A 25,011-nucleotide genomic window follows, 5' to 3' on the forward strand; every position below is an offset into this window, starting at 1 on the left:
ACATTATTGAGAGGAATAAAAACTACAAGCTATATTGTATGTGATACAATATAAAAACTATAGGTTATGTATTATATACGATATAACATATGGTTTAATATACATTATATGATAAGTTAGTTATCATATAAATATATATTAATTTATTATCATTATTTGTTAAATTAAAATTTGAATTTAATTAAACTCCCTCCCCCTATTTTCTCTTGTAATTTTAATCTTGTGATGGGTAGTTTGGTTCTTTTACAGGGTTTTTTTTATAGTAGATTCCCAGAAAAAAGAACAAAAGTCTTTTCATCTCAAAATTTCCTCCTCCGTCTTCCAAAAATATTAGAGCCCACATACTCCTGAGAATTCTCTACCCAAAAATAGAAGGCTCCACTTGGTGGTATCCGAAATTGGGTGTTCGTGATTGAGTTGTTCTTGACCGATCAAGGAGGATTATTGTGAAGATCTTGGTTCTTCAAGGGTAAGTAATTTCTAACCCTATAATTGTTTCCAATTTGCATGCTGTAAAATTAGTTTGAATTGTATAATTTTTTTTTGTAATTTTGTATTCTGTGAAAATTGGAAATTGGGAATGATTCCACGATGGACCTCACGGTTCCTTCACTTCACCTATAAACATATTAAAAAAATAAAAAATAAAATAAAAACAAAACCTTATTTAGTGGAAGCACTCAACATTAGTATTCAAAAGAAATTATGAATAAGAAACTAAAGAACCTTAGTCAATCTATTTCACAGAATTAAGTAATAGATAAACTTCAGTTTAGTATTCTCATTACAAGATATAACAGTTTCGATATCTTCTGACGAATCATATAAGTTGAATAGATACAACTCATATAAGTTGAATAAATGAGCAGATACAACTCGAGAACTCCATAAATAAGAGGGATTCAAAGTCCTCATCTTAATAAAAATATTATCCCTTATTTCTAACTAGTGAGACTTTATAGTCATGTAATAGCAAGCTAGAAACATTTACTTCAAAAGGTAACTACTTCTATGGACATTCAGAAACTTTAAGGTTAAAAGAACCAAAGTGAAACTCATAAAATCATACATTTTATATCCTTTTAAACCACAAAGACAATTTTGTATCGTTGATAGGCCAGGCTGAACAATTGTGTATCGTTGATAGGCCAGGCTGATCAGTTTACCCTTAAAAGTAAAAGAGTACAAAAAATAATTATAATTATAATAAGAGAAAAAAGTAGAGAAATTACCTCAATGTATCGTTGAGTCGTTCTCCTTAGGTGAATGGTAGAAAGGCCAAGTTGGTCAATTTTGTAGCTTTCAGTTGGTTCATTTGATATGGGACAATGAATAAAAGTCATTCCCATTTCACTTGAAGGAATTTGTTTCTCTTGATTGTAATATTCTTTAAGTGAAACACAATCCCTTGCTTCCACTTCTCTAACACTTAGTGGAAGTTTTGGCAAATTCAAAAGATGAAAACATTCCTCCAAAAATAGACCTCTCAAATTAATTAGATGGGAAATGTTTCCGGTAATTTGGTAAAATGATTTTGGCTTATATGAAGAATTTGTAATGAAGCTAAGCTGATCATTAGGTACATCCATCAAATTATAATCACTCAAATTTAAAACCATCAAAGAACAACCAAAATTAAACCAATTTGTCACTTTCAACCTTTGAGAAGGAGAGAATTTTCTAGTGAAATTCCAAGTAGGGAATAATGAATGAAGAAATTTGCGAGATAACTCTTGACAATTTAGTATCTCAAGCTCAGTCAAAAGTTGAAGAGACAGTGGAGCTTGATTTACACATGTGTCACACAAGAAGACATAAAACACGTTAGAAAGAATTTTGTTTTTTTTTTTTCCCCTCCTCCAACCTAATAGTTTCTTTCAACAAATCAATATTGTACTCAAAACGAAGAAAAACCAAATGACTAAAAAACAAACTTTTGTTAGTATTCGTGCATTCCTTTTCTTGTTATTGACAATATATACAAAGGAATGGGTAGAAAAGAACATTAGAAAACATTTAGCTAGTCGAATGACCCCATTTTGTAGCAACCACACAAGCTTTACAAGATGCTTCCAACTCTGCTGCCAAAACCCAAACTTCCACCAAGGTATATCTAGCTAGCTCTACCATCTAAAACTTTTAAACTACACACAAATTCCTACAGATTTTTCCTTCTAAAATCATCAATAAGAAGAGCAATAACAACTAAAATAACCACAGAGAAACACCCAACAAAAAAGACATGAAGAACAAATCCAATAAGCAAAGCAAGAATCTCACCCTCTTCAATGAAAACAAATAATCCAAAATTTGTTGCTTTGAGCATAGTACAAAATGAGTGTGGTAATGGCCTGATGCAAGACCTACAAACAAGAAAACCAACATTCAACAAATCAATCTAGATTGATTTTGGTAAACGAATGAATTTTGGTTTAAACAATTTAACATCATATCCATCATACTAGAAGAAAGGCTCCAATGGAGATGTTGAAGATGACTATTTTTCTCATCTCAACTTTAGGGAACTCCAACCCAGTATGAGATTCGAAGTTGCAAGTGGAAACATTGAATTTTTGCTTTAGTTAATATGCGTAAGTCTGAAAAAGAGGAAAGACCTAGAACAAGGGCCTCCAGAGAATGCAACAAGCACTTCAAAATACAAATGACTCCATTTGAACAAGCCCCCAAAACACATGAAAATCCAGAAAAAGACAACTCTCATTAGGTGAAAAAGAACATTCCTTAAACCCCTAAGAAAGAAACTTAAAGAGAACAACCAAACCAAGCACCCATAAAAAAAATCTAAAATAGTAGAGATTCCAACAAACGCAAGACCATTTGAAGAAAAATTATCCTTTCAACCGTATTAGAAAAATCCAAATGACTCCATTTGAACAAGGCCCCAGAAACACAATCACAAAGAACTGTTGCATCCTTGTAAAAGCCAAGGGATACGAAAATGACTTGAACCTTCAAAGCAAGATTTTCTGGCCATAAAGCCCAAACTGAACTGAAACTAAACCAATTTAACCAAAGACTCTTAATTCTCTTCAACTAATGATTAAGATAGAAGCTTCAACCTTTCTATTGAGACACAGAACCCCATAGCGGAATAGAAGAACAAAGCTAACAACCTTCCAAGGGCACTCTTTCATACTAAAATTCTTTTCTCCCATAAACACAGAACCCTATAGCATAATAGGAATTCAAATCAAGCTTATTAACACTACTTTCACACACAAATTTTTTTTTATCTCTCCAAAAACATACTTAATCTTAAAGGTAGAATACACATAAAAAATTTACCAATTTAGAAGAAGTAAGCCAAGGCACATACCAATATATAGTTTGACTTTTTTGGATTATTGTCAATGGATATTTGGACGAGAGCTCTAATTTCTTTCTTGCCTTCACCAATGGAAGAAAAAGTCAAAACAGAACTACAGATAAATATGAGTAACTTGAAAATTCAATCAACTACACAGCTCACCAAGAAGCAGAAATTGATCAATATGATTAGTTGTTTCTTTCAATTGAATAACATTCTATTTTCCCTCAAAAATACCTAATAGATCACAACAATTATATAACTAAAACCCAATTTAAATCAATAAAAAGAAAAAAAAAATTCATCATAGTATACAAATACAGTCAGCTCAAACAAAAAAAAAACACTCAAGAATAATTGGAATCTTTTAAAAATTTAGGAAGAAACGAGAGCAACAACTAATTTCCTGATGTTTCCAAAGATAACTGGTGAACAACCCATTGAAAACAACAAAACGAAAGTCTAAAAGAGAAAAACGATTGATTGTGTAGACTTACAAATGAACTTCGATTCGTGAGGATGAATTTTCAAAAGCCTTGTATCCATACTTCACTTAGATTCAAAAGCAATTCACTCGGCTATTAAATCAAGCAATTGTTCTACACAATTGAATTATAGAGAGAGAGAGAGAGAGAGAGAGATTGAAGTAAAGACTTTTGGGGATTAGTGTATAAAAAGAAAAGGCACAAATCAAACATAATCATAAAAGCCTGAATAAACAAAATAAGAGAAGACATGCATCTATATACAAAACTCTTTTCAAAGGCATTTCAGGTAGATTATAAAACCAGAAACAACATAATTTATCCAATTGGAATCAAGGAAGTGTTTGGAAACTATTCTAATCACTAGCTCTCTAGTCTCTAGATTTGTTTTCAAAACATTTTTCAAAGATATTTGGAAACTTTTCTAATCAATAGCTCTCTAGTCTCTACATTTGTTTTCAAAACATTTTTCAAAGATAGTTTGGCAAGTTTTCAAATATAAATTACTTTAAAACACAATTCAGAATCACAGATTATCATGTCGAAACAAACGGTACAACTATAAACAGGATTTTCAAACAATTGTCCACATCACTCACATTCAATTTCATAATGACATAAACAATTCATTCATGAAGTTTATAAGCAATACCTTTAGCCTCCATCCCAGCTTTTTGTAGAGAAGAAACCCAGAGAACTTAGTAGTGCATGATCACTCAAGAAATTCCACAAAGATCTGTTTGAGAGCTTCTTCCATTTTATCAGTAACTTCCTTGAACTCCTTGTTCCTCACAAAATGTGTCTAGTTATAATTGGTCTTGAAGTCCTGGAGTAAAGCCTCAAACTAAGCTTCAACCTCACTTATGCCTTTGATTTGAACAAGCAAATGGAAAATTATAGGCAGATGAAACAAAAAGAAAACAAATTACATGTCTGCTTCAATATTTTTATCAAATTCAGCCTCAATTATGAGTTTAATTTGAAGTGGCTCTTTCATAGGAGAGTAAGCAATAAACTTAACTGTGCACAAACCAACATCTTTAAGCTTCTTTATGTTTATTGCAATAATTCCCAATGCCTTCAATCCAACAAAATTACTTGAACCTCTAAAATTGTTATTTGGAAAATGATCAATCCCCAATCAAAACCCTAACCAATCCCCAATCGTTACTAGGAAATGATAAATTCCCAATCAATCGTTATTGTGAAAAACAAGGGAGAAGAGGAAGAAAACAAGAGAAGAACCAAAACTCAAATCTTATTTTCTCCAAATTTTCTAAAACAACAACTCTTTATTCCACTAAACCAAACAAAGAACACACACAAAAGAAAGAAATAAAGAAGAGATCAGATTGTGATGATGCAAACCCATGAAACCCACAGAACAGACCTAAGATGGGTTGGTTAGAAATGTTCACGGTGGACCTGAATGGCAAATCTATGTAGGTTATGGACTTGTGTGGTGGATCTGTTTACAGTGGATCTAGGCGGAAGATCTGAGATGGCCAGTGCAATGATAGCGAGATAGTGACCTTAACCTCAGGCGAGATGGTCGAGAGAGAGAGAAAAAAAACAAACAGGCGAACGAGAGAGATGGCATGACCTTAACCTCAACATCCAGTGGTTAGAGCACAGCGAACAATCGTGGACGGAGAGAGCGACGACGCCTGTCAGGGATGGCAAGATCGACGTGATCGTCAAAGGAGAAGATGGTGAAGGTTGAGAGAGAAAGGAGTGGGAGTTGTGTGAGAGAGGATTGAGTTGGAAATCGAAAATTTTAGAGTATAATGTCGGTTTTAAACTAACATTGTAGTCTCATCTTTATTGTTGGTTTAGAATTGACATGAAAAGATTTGTGTTTTCTTAAGAAACCGACATCATATATCTATATTTAGTTTTTCTAACTGACATCAAAGGAAAAATTTATTGTAGTGTATAATTTAATCAAGTCGTTGTTCAACAAATATATATATACACAAACTCTATAAGCAAAATATCCCAACAAAATAAAGTAAAAAATGAACATAAAATAAAACTTTTTTCACCAATACTTTCTTATCTTCAATCCTAAGGCTAATTGATGAATGTTCATTTAGTATCAAAAGAAGCTATAAGAAAATACTTAAGAAGAGTTGGGGTCCCAAATACAAGAATCTTCTCTCCTAAGGCTAATTGAACACTCGTTAATCAAAGCGAAAAGAGCCACAAAAAAAAAAAAAAAAAAAAAACCTGAAAGAAGGGAGAATAGTATCCATTGAATAGCTCATCTTATAGTAAGAGATTATAATCGAGGAAATAAAGAGGAAAAGGAAAAGGGTTGGAAGACTCTGTTTTGTTAGTTTTTTTGGAAGAGTATATGTTTAGTTTCTTGTGTAAATAGGAACAGAAAGATCCCCCAGCCACTTGTCCTTCCAAAACTAAAATATCTTACCTCCTATATCTCACACAAATGCTAAAATGTCATCTCCTTTTCTTTGTCCGCTTTTGTAGAATCATAAATCACAATCTTAAATAAGGAGTGATGAAAATAATAACAGAGAAAAAACACAAAATTTACATGGAAACCCTAGACCATGGAGAAAAACCACGGTACAGATCTTTTCTTTTATTATTATAAACTAATACACTAAATACATGAGAACAGGGTGAATAAATAGACTTGTAGAAAACCCTAGGGCTAGAGGCAATTACAAAAATACCCCTAGAGTAAAAACCTTATTTTCAACACTCCCCCTCAAGTTGGTGCATAAATGTCGATAAAACCCAACTTGCTGAGACAATAGTCAAAATTTGGTCTAAGCAGCCCTTGGTGAGAACATCTGCCACTTGTTGATTAGACGAAATATAGGGAATACAAATGCTCCCGTTATCCAGTCTTTCTTTAATAAAGTGTCGGTCGATCTCTACATGTTTGGTTCTGTCATGCTGAACTGGGTTGTTCGCAATGTTGATTGCAGCTTTATTATCATAGAACAACTTCATTGGAAGCTCCCTGTCTTGGTAAAGATCAGTCGACACCTTATTTAACCAGATTTCTTCACATATTCCCAAATTCATTGCCCTGTACTCAGCTTCAGCACTACTCCTCGCCACTACTCCCTGTTTCTTACTTCGCCAAGTGACAAGGTTACCCCAGACAAAGGTACAATATCCAAAAGTTGACTTTCTATCAATAACAGAGCCTGCCCAATCAGAATCTGTATAGGCTTCAATCGTTCTTTTCCCAGATTTTTTAAACATTAAGCCCTTACTGGGGGTTCCCTTCAAATATCAAAGGATACACTCAACTGCATTCATATGTTCCTCATACAGAGCTTGCATAAACTGGCTCACAATGCTTACTGCATATGAAATATCTGGTCTGGTATGGGATGGGTAGATTAGCTTTCCAACCAACCTCTGGTACCTGGAACCCCGTTGTTTGTAACACCAAGTTTTGTATTATACTCTATAGGTGTGTCAACAAGTTTACAGCCAGTCATGCCTGTCTCTTTGAGTAAATCAAGTGTATATTTTCTTTGCGATACTGAAATACCTTCTCTTGATCGAGCTACCTCCATTCCCAGGAAGTATCTCAACTTACCAAGGTCTTTAATTTCAAATTCTTTGGCCATTCTCATTTTAAGCCTCATAATTTCACTCTCATCATCACCAGACAAAACAATATCATTAACATACACTATGAGAACAACAACCTTCTCGGAATCAGATCGTTTCGTAAATAGTGTATGATCTGAGTGCCCTTGGTTGTAACCTTGTGCTTTAACAAAAGTAGTAAACCTATCGAACCAAGCCCTTGGGGATTGTTTCAGTCCATATAAGGATTTCTTCAGTCTGCAAACCTTGTACTTGAACTGACTTTCAAATCTAGGAGGCAAGCTCATATAAACCTCCTCTTCAAGTTCACCATTAAGGAACGCATTTTTAACGTCCAATTGATAAAGTGGCCAATCTTTGTTAACAACAATTGACAACAACACACAAATAGTATTGAGTTTAGCTACAGGAGAAAATGTTTCAAAATAGTCAACTCCGTAAGTCTGGGTAAAACCTTTAGCAACAAGTCTGGCCTTATACCGATCAATCGTCCTATCTGATTTGTATTTTACAGTGAAAACCCATTTGCAACCAACTGTCTTGTGTCCTTCTGGTAAAGGCACCTGTTTCCATGTGCCATTTTTCTCAAGCGCCCTCATTTCTTCCATAACAGCGGATTTCCATTCAGAGTTCTCCATGGCTTCACAAATATTGCTTGGAATTATTATGGTGTCCAAGCTAGTGGTAAATGCTTTAAACTCGGAAGACAAGTTATTATACATCAAGTAGCTGTGCATAGAGTACTTTGCACATGAGCGAGTACCTTTCCTTAGTGCTATCGGAAGATCGAGAGAGGCATCACGATTTTCCACTTCTCTCGGTTTTTCAGCATGACTGGTCACCTATAACTCAAGATTTTTAGTAATATTTTCCACTCCTTTGTCAACAACAGGACTTTTCCCTTTATTATTCTTTCTTTCAGTTGTTTCTTCATCTATCATATATTCGGTATGGCCCTTTCGACCTCCTTCATCTTTTTCGTCCCTGCACTTGTTAGTCTCCATACATAAATCAACTTCATTAGTTTTAGGAACACACGTACCTGAACAGATGCCGGTTCTGACTCTTGGACCGAAGTCGACGGATTAACAGGTGGCAATTCTTCCTTTCGACGATTCTTTCTATAGTAGGTTATCCAAGGAAGCTGATCGGTAGGAAGAACAGGGCAGGCTCTTTCAGAACTAATGGAAGGGATCAGAGTGGAATCCCCTAAGGGAATAGCATAGGTGGACTAGTTAGGCTCTTCACTTGGACTCTCCACCTGAAGATGACTAACGGGAAAGAAAGGTTGGTCTTCAACAAAGGTAATATCCATAGAGACAAAATATTTTCTAGAGGACGGATGATAGCATTTCCACCTATGACCTGGGTACATATCCCGGTGAAACTACGAGTATGACCCGCTTTGTAGGTGTTACAAATGATTTAATCCTGATCATTCATGTATTAGACATGCGAGCGAGGATATTCTATACAAAGAAATTTGTATAAGACCGAACCACGAAATGTTTATCGTGGCCACTAATCGAAACGTTTGATAAGCGTATGAGCACTAGACACTGATCGAAACGTTTGATAAGCGTATCAATGCTAGACACGGGAAACGAAAAGGCCCGATCGTATATCTTGGCCAACCTTAACAAAGTTTTGGCTAAGAAGCATGAGCCCATGATCACTGCACATGAGATCATGGAGTCCCTGAGGAGAATGTTCGGACAACCGTCCACGTAGCTTAGGCACGACACTCTTAAGTACATCTTCAACTCACAGATGAAGGAGGGAACATCTATTTGGGAACATGTTCTCAACATGATGGTCCACTTCAACGTGGCAGAGATGAAAAAATTGAGCATTGATGAGGCCAGCCAGGTTAGTATAATTCTGGAGTTGTTACCAGAAAGCTTCCTTCACTTCATTAGCAACGATGTTCTAAGTAGGGTTGACTGCAACCTTACAACTCTACTCAATGAGTTGTAGACTTTCCAATCTTTGTTGAAAAGCAAGGAGAAGAAGGTTGGTGAAGAAAATGTTGCTTCATCATCCAAAAAGTTCCATAAAGGTTCGACTTATGGAACTAAGTCTACATCTTCTTCTTCCGGCATCAGAAAGTGGAAGAAGAAGAACGGTGGTAAGGGAAAGGCGCCTGCTAATCCACAACCTGCTGATCCAAGGTGCAGGCAACCAGTGAGGGTTAACAAAGGAAAGTGTTTCCATTACAACTAGGATGGGCACTGGAAGCGAAATTGCCCCCAGATATTTGGCTGGGAAGAAGAAGGCCAAACAAGGTAAATGTGATTTATTAGTTTTGAAAACTTGTTTAGTGGAGGATGATGATTCTACCTGGATTATTGACTCTGGGGCCACTAACCATATTTGTTCTTTATTTCAAAGAATTAGTTTCTGGCAGCAGCTTGGTGCTGGTGAGATGATGATGCGAGTTGGAACCAACCACATTGTCTCAGCTGTGGTAGTAGAAGGTCTCTGGTTGACTTTTCAGAATAAATTTCTCATTTTGAATGATGTATATGTAGCTCTCGATTTATAGAGGAAATTAATTTCTATAAAGTCTTTGCTTGAATGTAATTATCAACTACATTTTTCAGTTAATAAAATGTTTATTTCGAAAAATGGTGTTAATATTTGTTCTGTACAATTGGAAAGTAATTTGTATGTGCTAAGATCGTTAGCAACAAATGCCTCCATAACATAGAGATGTTAAAATTGTCGTAACTCAAAATAAAAAACTTAAAATTTCTCCTAAAGAAAAATGTCCAACTTTGGCACCTAAGATTAGGACACATTAGTCTCAATAGGATTGAGAAGTTGGTGAAGAATGGACTTCTAAGAGAGTTAGAAGAAAATTCTTTACCTGTGTGTGAGTCATGCCTTGAAGGAAATATGACTAAAAGGCCTTTTACTAGAAAAGGTCATAGGGCCAAAGAGCCTCTAGAGCTAGTGCATTCAGACTTTTGTGGTTCAATGAATGTACGAACTAGGGGAGGTTATGAATATTTCATCACTTTTACTGATGATTATTCTAGGTATGGGCACGTTTATTTAATGCAATATAAGTTTGAGTCCTTTGAAAATTTTAAAGAGTTCAAGGCTGAAGTTGAAAACGTATTAAATAGAACGATTAAAACACTTCGACCTGATCGAGGTGGAGAGTTTTTGGATTCATCATTCCATAACTATATGATAGAACATGGAATAATTTCTAAAATCTCAGCACCTGGTACACCTCAACAAAATGGTATATCATAGAGGAGAAATCGAACCCTGTTAGACATGGTTCGGTTTATGATGAGTTACACTTCCTTACCTGACTCATTTTGGGATTATGCGATAGAGATTGCAACTTATATCCTGAACTATGTTCCCTTCAAGAGTGTTGCCAGAACACCTTTGGAGTTATGGAATGGTCATAAAGCTAGTTTATGTCATTTCAGGATCTGAGGCTGCCCAACACATATGCATGAGGCTAATCCTAAGAAATTGGAACCACGTTCAAGGTTATGCCTATTTGTAGGCTACCCCAAGGGAACGAGAGGAGGTTATTTCTATGATCCTAAAGAAAATAAAGTGTTTGTATCGACAAATGCTACTTTTCTTGAGGAGGATAACATAAGGGAGCACATACCTAGAAGTAAAATCATGTTGAATGAGCTTTCCAAAGAAACTACTGAATCTTCAATAAGAGTCATTGAAGAGCCTAGTACCTCAACAAGAGTTGTTGAAGTAGGTTCATCTAGTAGGTCAAATCCACCTTAAGTGTTGAGGGAACCTTGAATAGTGGGAGTGTTGCGAAACCACCTATTCGCTATTAAGTTTAACTGAAATCCTAGCTATGGTAGTTGATGGCGAGATTGAGGATCCATTGTCTTATAAGAAGACAATGGAGGATGTTGACAGAGATGAATGGATCAAAGCCATGGATCTCAAAATGGACTCTATGTACTTCAGTTCTGTTTGGGATCTTGTAGATCAACCTGATGAGGTTAAACCAATAGGTTGCAAATGGATCTACAAGAAGAAACAAGGTGCTAATGGGAAGGTGCAAACCTTCAAGGCTAGACTGGTGGCAAAGGGTTATACCCAGGTAGAGGGAGTCAACTATGAGGAAACTTTCTCGCTTGTTGCCATGCTGAAGTCTATTCGCATCCTTCTATCCATTGCCTCATATTATGACTATGAGATATGATAAATGGATGTCAAAAATGCTTTTCTGAATGACAATCTTAAGGAGACCATTTATATGGTACAACTGTGGGATTCATAGTCCAAGGTCAAAAGCAAAGGTTTGCAAGCTGAATCGGTCAATTTATGGACTAAAACAGGCATCTCGATGTTAGAATATAAGGTTTGATACTGCAATCAATCTTATAGCTTTGATCAGAACGTAGATGAGCTTTGTGTCTACAAGAAGATCATCAACAATCTAGTAGTTTTTCTAGTGTTATATGTAGATGATATCCTACTCATTGGGAATGATGTAAGCTTACTAACTACAGTTAAAAACTGGCTAGTGACCCAATTCTAAATGAAAGATTTGGGAGAGGCTCAATTTGTTCTTAGTATTCAGATCTTTCGAGATCGGAACAACAAAATGCTAACACTGTCTCAAGCATCGTATATTGACAAGATGTTGATCAAATATTCGATGCAGAACTCCAAGAGAGGCCTATTGCCTTTCAGGCACGAAGTTACTTTGTTTAAGGAATAGTATCCTAAGACACCTCAAGAGGTTGAGGAAATGAAACGGGTCCTTATGCATCTGTCGTAGGCAGTTTAATATATGCAATGTTATAAACTAAACCTGACATCTGCTATGCAGTGGGGATAGTCAGTAGATATCAATCTAATCCAAGATATGATCACTGAACAGTCGTCAAGAACATCCTCAAGTATCTACAGAGAACGAATGACTACATGCTTGTGTATAGTTATAAGGATTTGATCCTTATAGAATACATAGACTCTGATTTTCAGTCTGATAGGGATTCTCGAAAATCCACATCAGGATCAGTGTTCAGTCTTAATGGAAGGGCTGTGGAATGGCGAAACACCAAGCAAGAGTGCATCGCGGACTCCACCATGAAGGATGAGTATGTAGCGGCTTGAAGCTGCTAAGGAGGCCGTTTGGCTCAAGAAATTCCTGACTGATCTGGAAGTTGTTCCAGACATGTCAAAGCTCATCACACTTTATTGTGATAATAATGGTGCTGTGGCCAATTCCCATGAGCCTAAGGTCATAAGCGCGACAAAAATATTGAGCGAAAATACCATCTCATCCGAGAGATTGTGCATCGAAGGGACATGATTTTCACGAAGATAGCTTCGGAACTCAACGTTGTTGATCCGTTTACGAAGGCCCTCATGGCTACAGTGTTTGAGGGTCATCTGCAAAGTATGGGTCTATAGAACAGACCACGGCTGGACTAGGGCAAGTGGGAGATCTTATACTGGGCGTCTTATGCCCTAGTTTATTGTATTATGTACTTGTAATTTGATTATCTTGTACACCCACTAGCTTTAGGACCTGTCTCTTATACACATCTAGATGTGTATAAGAGACAAATATTATACTGGGCGTCTTATGCCCTAGTTTATTGTATTATGTACTTGTAATTTGATTATCTTGTACACCCACTAGCTTTAGGACAAGTGGTAGATTGTTAGGGTTGATGCTCTAAATCTCGTAGGGTTTTATAGTTTGTAAACCTTGTATGAACAAACATTTCTGTGATTAATAATATTTGATATTTTATTCACTTTGTCTATGAAATATATGATATTTTAGTTGCATTAACCATAAATCAATAAACTAACATCCATGGTAATCATTATAACTTAAACATGTATGTGGAGATATACAGGTGGATCATGTTTAAATATAACCTAAATGGTCTATAGTATATGGATAAGATTGGGTATCTTATCCTTGTGACACTACGAGTATGACCCACTTTGTAGGTGTTAAAATTGTTGTAAAGTGCTAGAAATGATCTGATTTTGATCATTCATGTATTAAACATGCGAGCGGGGATATTCTATACAAAGGAGTTTGTATAAGACTAGATCACGAAATGTTTAGTCTCATTATATAACGCCATTCATAATAGAGACTTTCATTTCACTAGGATGACTATAGGTAACATGACCTTAATCCTGAGTGAGTTGTGAACTTCTGCCTATGAGGGCGGTCCTTTGATTTGTATGGGTGAAAGTGGTCAAATCGCCGACTCAACAAGCCTACCATTTTGGGGATTCATCGGATTAGGGAGTTGGGAACTCAGCTACACAAGATGGAATTCACTCCTTCCTTGAAACAGATGTAAGTAGATAAATTGTTCCCTTAAGGGTTGATTCCGGGTCTTGAACAATGTGGCGCCACACCCTCTCTTGGCCAGAGAGGGGTTTAGTCATAGTGAGACTATGATCTATTGTTCATTAGAGGAATCAGTGGTACTTAAAGGAGTTAGATGTAACTACAGGGGAAAAACGGTAATTTGGTCCAACTATACTTATGAGCAATTTATGAAGGATCATCGTACTATCGATTGGTTATATCCAATGGACACAAAAATATATTTGTAGTACAAAGAATGCAGTTGTTGGTCTTTAGTGGAGTGCCTGAAAATTAATGGATGGTGGATAGTGTAATTAAGAGTTTAATTAATTATTCACATACTGTTGGAGCTTCAAGCTACAAGTCCATAAGGTCCTCTTGGTAGCTCAAAAGGATTTAGTTGAGAATTAGTTTTTGGGTTAATTTGAAATGTTCAAATTAATAAGAGGGAATTTAATTATATATAATATAATTAAATTAATTAATAATTGACATAATGTATTTGGTACATTATAGTTTAATTGGAGGAACAACATTTGAATAATGATTCAAATATATAAATCTATGAATAATATTAATAGTTGTTAAATTTAATATAAATATGATTTATATTAAATGCCATAAGATAGAGAAAAAGAACTATGGTTTATATACTGTATATGATGCAATATTAAAACTATAGGTTATAAATATAATATGATAAGTTGGTTATCATATTTATTTATATTATTAATTATTTGATAATTATCCCATTTTTCTCTCTAATCTTAGTGGGAGGTTAATCAGTTTTATGGCAAAATGGAATAAAATAAAATATGATTTTATTATTCCGGTGGACAAGACACACGAATTGTGAACCTTCTACACAATTGGAGAGTTTATCTATGCGATAGAGATTTTCCTCCTCCATTTGTCTTCCTCCTCCAAACCACAAACTTCCTCTTAACCAAAATAGCCAGAGCCCACCACTCCTGAGTTCTCACCCCTAGAATATCAAGCTAACTAAGTGGTATGGTCCTCTCCCTTTGGTTCGAGTTCTTGCTGTTGTTTGGAGTGTTCGTGCTTGTTCAAAGTGTTCGAGTTGGTTCGAGGGATTAATGTGAAGAAGAGTTCTTCAAAGGTATAATCACTTGAACTCTTTTTTCTTATTCAAAAGAATGTTGTAATATAGTTAAAGTGCATAATCTGTATGTTTTATTGTAAATATTTGTTTCAATCGAAATGGGATTTGGACGATCCACTTTTGCTCATAGGTTTTCTCTAAAACGAGTTCCTTCATCATCACCTTCTGTATTTATGTCAACCGAAAACTTTCTCTTATGTATGAAGGGACACGACTATGAATCTTCTCTTCGTTGTTTTCTTCATAAAATGATTTTTCTTCAAGGTTTTCATCTTTCTTTCATGTTGGTCGCTTTTAATTTTAAGAAGATCAAAAGCAGATATTAAAGGTCGATCTTTCTTTGATGTAGAGATACTTAGCCTTTTTAAGGTGGAAGTTCAACTGGAAATAAATGTTTAACATCGGTTTTCCTCTTCTGTTGTGGTCATACTCAATCTTTGGAAGACTGAGAATTGAGCATTTGAAGGCTTAATACAATCAAAGATAGAAATTCTTTACTTGATTTCTTTTGAATCATTGACTTCTTCAGTAGTTATATGATTGTTACCGACTCCCGCTGTGCTAACAACATGACACATAATAACTTCTAATACTTATTTAGAACATTATCGAAGAAGTTTCTTGGAAGGAAGTCTGCCAAAGTTACCGGTTGTCGAAGTTGAGGGAAATCTTCGTCTTCTTCCTTAGTAGACTTAGGCTTCCATGTCGTCCTTTTCCTTTCTTTTCCTGAATCTTATTCCCCCTTCTATAACTTAGATAGAAGCACAACTCTTTTTGGATGGAACTCCACTTTCATCTTTTTGAACGAGTCACAAGGATCCATCCTTCATCGTTGTAACCATCAACATGTTCATCTTTGTTTTGGGAGTCTGTCATTAGAATCTCTTGTTGGAACTAAACATCTACAGGGTCAAAGGTCCCAAATTGGATCAAGCTTTCTCTTTGATCATAAAACGCAGTCGGCGTTGGAACACTTAAAGCTTCCACTACTTCGTCGTGATTTGTCTAAACTACTTCATCAAGATCCAACTCAATCTTCTTATCATGAGCCAACTTTATGTTGGGGTTAATGCCCTAAAGTCTCGTGTTCTGTAGTTTATAAATAGTATGTACAAATACTTGTGTTGTTAATATATGATATTTACTTCACATCTTGTATTTTGCTCATTTACTTGTTTTATTTGCTTTACCACAAACCAATAAACATAAAATCCCTAGTTATCCGTACGTGACTCAAGCATGTATACGGTGACATACAAGTGGATCATGTCTTGAGTGATAACCAAATTGGTCTGTAGTATATGGATAAATGAGGGAAACCTTATCCTGGTAACGCTATGGATGCAGCCCACTTTGTGGAATAGTTACAACTGTTGTGACTTGTCATAGATGGTCTGATCCTGATCATACGTGTTGGGGACATGCGAGCAGGGGCATCCTATAGAAAGAGTTTGTATAAGACCTAACCACGAAGTGTTAACATCTCGTTATATAACACCATTCATGACAGAGACTTCACTTCACTAGGATGACCATAGGTAACATGATCTCAATCCTGAGTGAATTGGGAACTTCTGCCATTGAGGGTGGTTCTTTGATTTGTATGGGTGTGAGTGGCCAGGTCGTCGATTCAAACCTACCATTTTGGGGATTCGTCTGACTTGGGAGCTGGGAACCCAGCTACACAAGATGGAATTCACTCCTTCCCTGAGACAATGGTAAGTAGATAGATGGCTCCTTTAAGGGTTGATTCCGGGGCTTGAACGATATGGTGCCACACACTTTCTTTTGGCCCGAAAGGTGTTCACACATAGTTGGACTATGTTGTATTGTTCATTAGAGGAATCAGTGGTACTTAAGGAGTGAGATGTAACTACCGGGGCAAAATGATAAATTGACCCAACTGTACTTACGAGCATATGTGAAGGGTCATCGTACTCATGATTGGTTATATCTGATGGACACAGAAATATATCTGTGGTAGGAAGAGTTCAGATGTTGGTCTTTAGTGGAATGTCTAACAGTTAACGGATGGTGGATCTTATGGCTAAAGAGTTAAGTCAACTATTCACGTATTGTTGGAGCTTCGAGCCACAGGTTCATTAGGTCCCCTGGGTAGCTTGGATAAAAGTTGAGAACCAATATTTGGGTTAATTTGAAATGTTCAAATTGACAAGAGGAAATTCGATTATATATAATATAATTGGACTGGTTAATTATATATGATATAATTGGTATGGTTAATTATATATGATATAATTGGCAAATGTATGAGATACATTATTTTGGAGGAAATTAGATATAAATATGATTTATATCAAGTAAAGGAGAAAATACTATAGTAGATATGTGATATCAAACTATAGGATATAAATATAATAGGATTATATTATTAATTAATTGATTAATTAATATGATAATTAATCATTTTTCCACGTTCGGACGTGGGTAGTGGGCAACGTTGGTTATGGTAACCGATGGGTTAAAAATGAAAAAAAAATTCATTTTGAATGGTGCAATCGAAATTCATTCTTCTGCCAAAAGATTTCGTGAAACAATCGCCGATGAGCCTATACGATAGTTGCTTCTCCGCCTAAACGATAATCACCACTCGCGATTTAGCTAAACGATCGTATATTTTTTTCCTAAACGATCGTTCAACATTTCCTAAACGATCGTTCAGCATTTCCTACACATCCGTTAGTCCTTCTAATGCGATAAGCACTTTTGCTATATGATAGCATTGTTTTTTCTCCCACTTGCTTATCGCCTACACGACTCGTTTGTCCTTCGTCCTCTACCAAATTCACCAAAGCCCACCCTTTGGGTTTTCACTCCAAGAATACCCGAGGCTCATTAGTAGTGGTGTCGTCCTTATTGCGGCGTTCATGTTCACTTTGATCGTGCTGTTACAGTCGACGTTCCTGTCGGGTGTTGGTAGATCTCTTGGAGGGTTTTCGCTGCGTTGGAGTTCTGGAGTGTGAAGATAGTCTTCAACTGGTATGGAACTCTATCCCGTATGATTTTGTTTGTTCTTAGTATGCCGATAATTAGATTTATTTGCATAACTATTTGTGATGAATGTATATTGTTATATTTCGGTCACGATGAGATCGAAGCGATTCGAACGCGCTCATGGAACTCTCGGTATAAGATCCTTCACTTTAGAATTGGCTCCTTCAACACAAAGAACTTTTCTATTGGGTGGCTAACGATCCTGATACAGTAGTAGTTAGGATCATCTACTTTTCCTACTTGTTTTGGTCATTTACATTCCAACAACTGAATATGTTGCTTCTCTGGAAGTTGCTTTAGCATGTTTGCAACATCAGAATCGGGGAAAGGGTAAACCTTCTCCTATCTTTCTTTAAAAGTTGGGCGACCATTTTCGCCCCCATCATGCTTTCTTTTTAAATTTTGTTTCTTTTCTTTTGGAGAAAAATTTTAATGAGGTAGCATGAACGACCATGGATTCTTTTGTAGCACTATTCATTATCTTTTCAGTGCGTTTGGTTTCAATCTTGTCTTTCCTTACCTCAGAAACCAAAAAGTTTTTAGTTCCCCTGTTGGCGATGCTCAACTCCATGTCATGGGCGCGAGTCGCCAGCTCTTCGAATGTATGAGACTTTATCTCTTGCAGAATGTAGGACTCTTTCTGTTGGAAATCAAATAATTAATCAGGAGTCACCTTTAAATCCGAAGGTTTCATCTCTCGTTGAAGGAAGAAGATAATGAAACTGCAAAGATAAGGACGAAAAAGCTCACTCTACCAAGCCACACTTCTAATGTCTTGTCATTGTGACCCTGAGGCTTGGTGTACATAGCAAGAACCCATTCAAAGTGACGAGATCTTGTATGATTGAGTTTGGCAAGAAAGAAGTTCCCAGTGCATGCCTTGAGTGCATATCTCCACTATAGATAATTCAGTCAGTCTATCTTTTCAATCTAGATTCGAAGCTCTCCGTCGATCGATGTAGTCGATGACTGACTCTCCTTTTTGTTGCTTCACATTTGTCAGCTCCATCATACTAATGATGTGTTTGGTGTTTGGTGCTGTAACGGTTCAGGAACTCTCTTTTCAACTATTCCCAACTGTCAATCTCTTCAAGCTCTAAATCGGAATACCAATCAAAAGCATTTTCTTTCAAGGTTCAAACGAATTGCTTGATTAGCAGGTCTCCTTTAGTTTTTGCATTTTCACAGGTTTCAATAAAGTGAGCAACATATTGTTTTGGATTGTTCTTTCCATTGAATTGTTGGAACTTTGGAGGTTGGTATCTAGTTAGCATTCCCAAGTTGTCGATTCTCCTGGTATACGGCTTGGAGTACATAAAAGAAGATTGCAACAATCCTCGGTACTGAGCCCTTATGGAGTTTATAATCATATCCTGCAATTGTTGAACCGACAGGGAGGTGACAAAAGGTATATTGTTATGGCTAGTTTTCTTGCAAGACAGTCTTTTCTTTGTCATTAGTTTTGGTAGTTGGAGCTCAACTTGTCTCAATAGTTTCTCGAGCCTACATTTGATCTCTTAAGGCAACTATTTCATGGTTTTCCTCCTCAATAGCTTTCATTAAGAGATTTATCTTCCTCTCCATCTTTGTCATGCATGGCTGTCTCGGCTGTTACATTCGCCATCATGACAGACACTACATCAAGTGTGACTTTTTTTCTGATTGATCAGTAGCAGAAGCAGAGTTGTCAAACAAGGGATTTTCTCTAATGACGATCTCGTCTTTAGGAAATTTCATCAACTGTTCCCAAATTTTCTCCACGGCGAGAGAGCATTTTTCTTACTCATACAAGATCCCCTTTGAGTGACTTCACATGCAGGTCCCATATAGAAGCCACTTGTAGTAGTTGTTTTGGATGCAACTTTCTTTGGGGCTATTAGTTTGTTTGAATGTTGAGAGGCAGATAAGAGGTAGAGACGTCCCACTAGGTGTGTCAATTTTTTTGCACAAGGTTTTGGATAAATTTGTTTTGTGGAGTTGAACTTGTGTTGATGTTGATTTGACGTAGATTTGGTCCGATCTCTAGTACTTGATCCTCTGATTCTCTCTCAGTTGAATGTGTATGCTTAACTTGAGGAAGTGGAGCATATGATGTTATTGAAGTTGAAGTCTTGGAAGAATCTTAATATCTTCAAGACACTTGTATCTTTAAGGAGTGTGCAACTTCATGAGTATGAGAGTCTTCTGATTGTTGGGAGAATTCTCTCTAGGTCCTTTAGAGTGTAAAATTTCCGACCCCTTCAAATGAGGAGAACTCCTCAATTTATAGAGTTCTCAGGTGGGTTTTATGGCCTTGGGCTTGGTTGGTCCATGAACCTTACCCTTGAGCCCATCTAATTGGATTTGAGTCTTAATTGACCTTTGGGCCAAATTAATCCTATTTTTAGGCTCAATTGGATTTTAGCCTAAACGTTAATACCAAATTAGACCTAGATTATTTTATTCGATTCAACGGTCAAGACGAAAACACGTGGCATCATCAAGATTTACCAATAAATTTGAATTTGGGACACATGTCAAATTTCGGTTGGTCCCAAATTTGGTGATTTATAATTTCGATATAATATGAGAAATAACATACAATTTGTAATTGGTCTAAAATTTCTCATTCAACAATTTACTATCTTCAAATAACTTTGAAATTAGTAGTACATTCTTGAAACATTTGAATTAGAGGGTTCTAACTCCTCAAGCTATGTATTGTATGGTTAAGTTAGATTATATATATACATATGCTTACTTTTGATTACCCAATAATAAAGGACTTCAAATGATGTTACAGTCCTATTGGGTAGTCTCCAATAATTTTTCTTTTTTTCTTCTTTTAAAGAAGCATGTGACTATCAACAAGTTAGCATAAAAGATTTATATATTAATAGGGTTTGTCGGTATGATGAGATAAAATATTGTTTTTCTAAAAAAATAATTAAAAGTCATTTTTATTTAAGTTATTTTGATTAAAATTGTTTAAAATATATTCTGAAAGTATTTTAAAAATTATATTGAGTGATTGTCAAATATTTAAATTTTTTTAAAATGATTTTTTTTCAAAATTATACGTTTGAAAAGTTAAACCAAACACACCCTAAATCTAATAATAACAATCTTCGCCAAACTTCTATTTTATTTCAATTGAACTTACTTACAATGATTTTTTAACTCCAAAATTATTAAACCACATAAACTACTTGACCCTTGACCCCAATACAAAATAAATACAAATAAACAAATCTAAGTATTTGCATCTCTCAATAACTTCTACACCCACAAAAGCAAGATCTTTAATAACCCTTCTAAAACACATACCTATATATATCTTACAGAAATAACATATGTTTTTTTCTTTTCTAAGACACTTAATTAAAACCTTAAACATGAATGAAAACCTTAAACATGAAATTTCTGAAAATACATATATGTGACAATGAAATCCTTCAAATCTTCATCTTCAACAATGCTTTCTCCAATTGGCTCCATTTCTGCTCTAGGGTTCCAACATATCCAACAGACATCCTAATCAATCCTGGAGAAATGCCAGCCAGTTCCTTCTCCTTGCTATTCAACTCGCTACTCGTGCTGCTACCTGTAAAAATATTGAATAAATAATTAAATTTATTGTAACTCATTAGCTCGAACTTTAGGTTGATCACCGGGAGTGATTTAACCTACCAGAGCATGACATTAGAGTCTCGAAGAAGCCCAAGCTAACAGCCATGAGACCAAAATGTGTGTGATTTTGAAGGAGATTCATGAGCCTGTTGGCTCTCTCTTCGGTCCCCATGTCAATGCACAGAACTCCGCCGTAGCCGTAGTCTTTGTTTGCTATGTAGCTTAGAAGTTGGTGGTCAGGGTGATCGTTTAGGCCAGGGTATGTCACTTTAAGGCCGAGATTCTTCATTCTTTGAGCGAAAACTAAAGCTCTGTGAGAGTGCTCTTTCATTCGGAGGCCTAAATGAGGAATTCTTTGAGAGATTTCCGATGCAACTTTAGCATTCATTGTTGGCCCAAGAAGCATCAATGTGCCTTGGTGAAGGTCCATCATAGAATTCACTAAATTTTTAGATCCACAAACAGCTCCTGAAAAAAAAAGCACAAGAATAAGTCACACCATCAAAATGAAACAAGTAATCTTGAGTTCGAATACTTAGTAGTTTTTACAAGTAAATTACCCAATTTGATTCTTTTTTAATTAAAAAAAGGATGAATTTGTATGTTCGAAGTTTATTTATTTATGTTAATTTAAACATAGCTCAAATGGTCAAGGCATATTCCTTCGACCTCGTGAATATTCTCTTTTACAATTTTTCTTTTTTCAGTAGAGTTATTTTGGGGGGCGGGGGGAATATGGTTTTACTTTTATTTATATATTTTCAATTACATTATCTATTTTAAAAACACGATACTATATAATGACAACTCAACAAACCTCTTTCAACCATATGTCGAAATAAAACATACCGTGCATTAAAAATTGTATTAGCCAATTTTTTAAAGTTTATAATAACGATCATATTGAAATCATGTTTAAATTAGATAAACTATAATGTTTAATATAACGTTAACCTAAAATCAAATAGACAAGAGTGTATATATATATTATAAAACAAAGACTAGACTTTCAGAATTTGTTTGGATGGTTGTCTATTATTAAATAATGGGCCTAAGTATGATTAGTATTGTAAATTAAGATTTTGAAATAATAAACATAAAACCCAAGATAGACCTTGACTAAGCAACATGGATAAGGCACATATAGATCAGATCAATAAAAACTAAATCAGACAAAATCTCACTAATCATACCGGCAATAATGTCTGCTCCTCCGCTGATAAACTTGGAGCAGCTATGAACCACGACGTCAGCACCGAGCCTCGCCGGTGAGATGATCATGGGCGAGAACGTATTATCGACAACCACCGTAACCCCCTTCTCGTGCGCCATCCGGCTCAGCTCTGGGACGTTTGCCACCGTCAATGTCGGGTTCGCCACCGTCTCGAAATACAATACCTGGGTTCAAAATAAGAGTTAAAATTTTAATTTATCGTAAGCTATAAATCTAAATACATTTTGAATCTCCACTCTACAGGAAATAATAATAATAAGAATAATAATAAATTTAATTTTGAATTGATTTAACATATTATCTAAGCAAGAACTAGGATTCAAACACTGGTATAACATAATTTAATTTTTTTCTTTATAATTAATGTTTCATTATAGTCTTTGTATTGTTTGTTGTGATAATGATAAGCGAGAGAAGTGTTAAAAGAATATGAATGTAAGATTAGAACCTTGTAATTTAGTACCTCTTAGTTTTAATCACAATTTTATAGTTAGTTTGAATAACTTTTGGAAAAAAAACATTTATTTAAGAGGGTTTTGTATAACTTGATTGATATTAGGGGTTAAGAGAGTATTTTAAAAAAATCGTGATAAATAAAATGTACATTTTAAAATTGAATTAATTTAGATTTTATATTCAAAAGATTATTTGAGAAATAGATCATCTCATTCTTATTTTAGGGGAGAAGGAAGGAAGGATGAGAATATCTTAATTAAGTTGAAACATCCGTAGTATTCTCATTACGCTCCAATCCAGATTAATGACGTTAAAAATTCCAATTTAGTTCTAATAGATTTGATTAAACCTCACAAATCATTCTAAAATTTAAAAAAACGTGTAATATAGCCAAACTCACACGGTTAATCAAACAAAAATATACTCTTATTGTCACATTAAAAAAAGTAAAATAATATGGAAAAATTGAAACCTTTTAAAACTATCAATACTAAATTCAAACCAAAACTAAATCCAAATAAAAATAAGTTGAATTAAAGCTAATAAAATTATAAAAATCAAATTGATAGCGTAAAAACCAAATTTATATAACTCCATCAAGGAAACGTATAAACATAAAAGTTTGAGTTGGTGTTAGATTATACCTTCGTCTTTCCCTCTACCATGGCATCTCTAACCATTTCATGGTCCTTCACATCCACAAACGTCGTCGTTATGTTGCATACCCTCGGCAGAAAATGCGACAGCAACGCGTGAGTGCCGCCATAGAGCGTCCTCGACGCCACGATATGCCCACCGGAGCTCACAAGCTGCAGCAAAACAGATGAAACGGCAGCCATCCCACTTGACGTGCAATACGCCGCTTCGGTCCCTTCCAACGCCGCCATCTGCCGGCTGAGGGCCAGGACGGTCGGGTTGAAGTGGCGGCTATAGATAAAGAAGTCTCGTTCGGGGCCCAACTCCCCTTCGAACATCATACGCATCGTTTCTGCCTCCATCACTGTGAATGTTATCGAGTTTTCAATCGACATGTTCACGCCACCGTGCTCTCCAAACTCGGGACGGGCCATTGCTAGAGTGGCCGCCGGATCCTCGTCTCCCATTGGCCATGATGTCACCATCGGCGTGGCCGATTTCGTCTGGTAACTGAACTTTTTGTTGTCAATGTTCCAGCATGGGAGGGAAGTGTCGTGAGCTTTTACTTCAGTCGTCATTCTTAAAGAAGGAATAGAAAACGAGAGAATATGAAGAGCTTTGTAGGATTGAGAATTTGAGAATGAGATGTGAATGATTTGGAGGGTAAGGATTGTAGGGCTATTTATAGGGGAGAGGAGAGAGATTATTGTTGATGACTGATAATTTAATAATCAAGTCTAGTTAGATGTCTAAATAATTTGATTAATTGAATAGTTAAAGTGAAATAATTAAATGGTTGTTAGGGAAAGTCTCTCTTAAATAATTGTGCTACATATTGACTATGGACCCTCATTCCATCATGATGCCATTTATTTCTTTTATACTAACACCATGAGATTTGGGATTATATTTATTATATTGGGTGATCAATGAAGTTAGCTAATTAATATTTTTTGGTATAATATGGGATGAGTTATATACCTCTTAACCACTCATACATATATCATATATGTTAATTGAGTTATACTGACTTTGTCTAATTAATTTACGGTTAATCATTATTTAAGTTCTCTAAAACATCGATATTGACAAAAATGTTGAAGTCTCAATTTTACAGAAATGTCGATGAAAAATTGATAAATTATCGATGTCTATGGACATTTTTGAATAAATTATAAA

General features: G+C 35.6%; 1 protein-coding gene and 1 long non-coding RNA gene across 6 annotated transcripts; both read right to left on the bottom strand.

Annotated features, from left to right (window-relative positions):
* Positions 1-459: 459 nt before the first annotated feature.
* On the bottom strand, positions 460-5,600 carry LOC120067046. Of its 5 annotated transcripts, none has more exons than XR_005478912.1 (4): positions 4,466-5,599; positions 3,338-3,408; positions 1,233-2,363; positions 460-618 (listed from the first exon to the last, which is right to left on the bottom strand). It is a non-coding gene; the product is annotated as an uncharacterized LOC120067046 (long non-coding RNA). The 5 variants fall into 5 exon arrangements; XR_005478915.1 differs by lacking the exon at positions 460-618 and having other exon boundaries at positions 728-2,363; positions 4,466-4,680; positions 5,204-5,596; XR_005478913.1 differs by lacking the exon at positions 460-618 and having other exon boundaries at positions 728-2,363; positions 4,466-4,639; positions 5,204-5,592.
* Positions 5,601-21,011: 15,411 nt separating this feature from the next.
* LOC120068289 (methionine gamma-lyase-like) lies at positions 21,012-24,443 on the bottom strand. The gene is made up of 4 exons (XM_039020008.1): positions 23,841-24,443; positions 22,700-22,904; positions 21,567-21,974; positions 21,012-21,480 (listed from the first exon to the last, which is right to left on the bottom strand). Exons 1-4 carry the CDS (start codon positions 24,408-24,410, stop codon positions 21,332-21,334), a joined length of 1,332 nt encoding a protein of 443 aa, XP_038875936.1. The 5' UTR covers positions 24,411-24,443; the 3' UTR covers positions 21,012-21,331.
* Positions 24,444-25,011: the final 568 nt, after the last annotated feature.

Source organism: Benincasa hispida, chromosome 12, assembly GCF_009727055.1.
Source record: "Benincasa hispida cultivar B227 chromosome 12, ASM972705v1, whole genome shotgun sequence".
Classification (NCBI taxonomy): domain Eukaryota; kingdom Viridiplantae; phylum Streptophyta; class Magnoliopsida; order Cucurbitales; family Cucurbitaceae; genus Benincasa; species Benincasa hispida.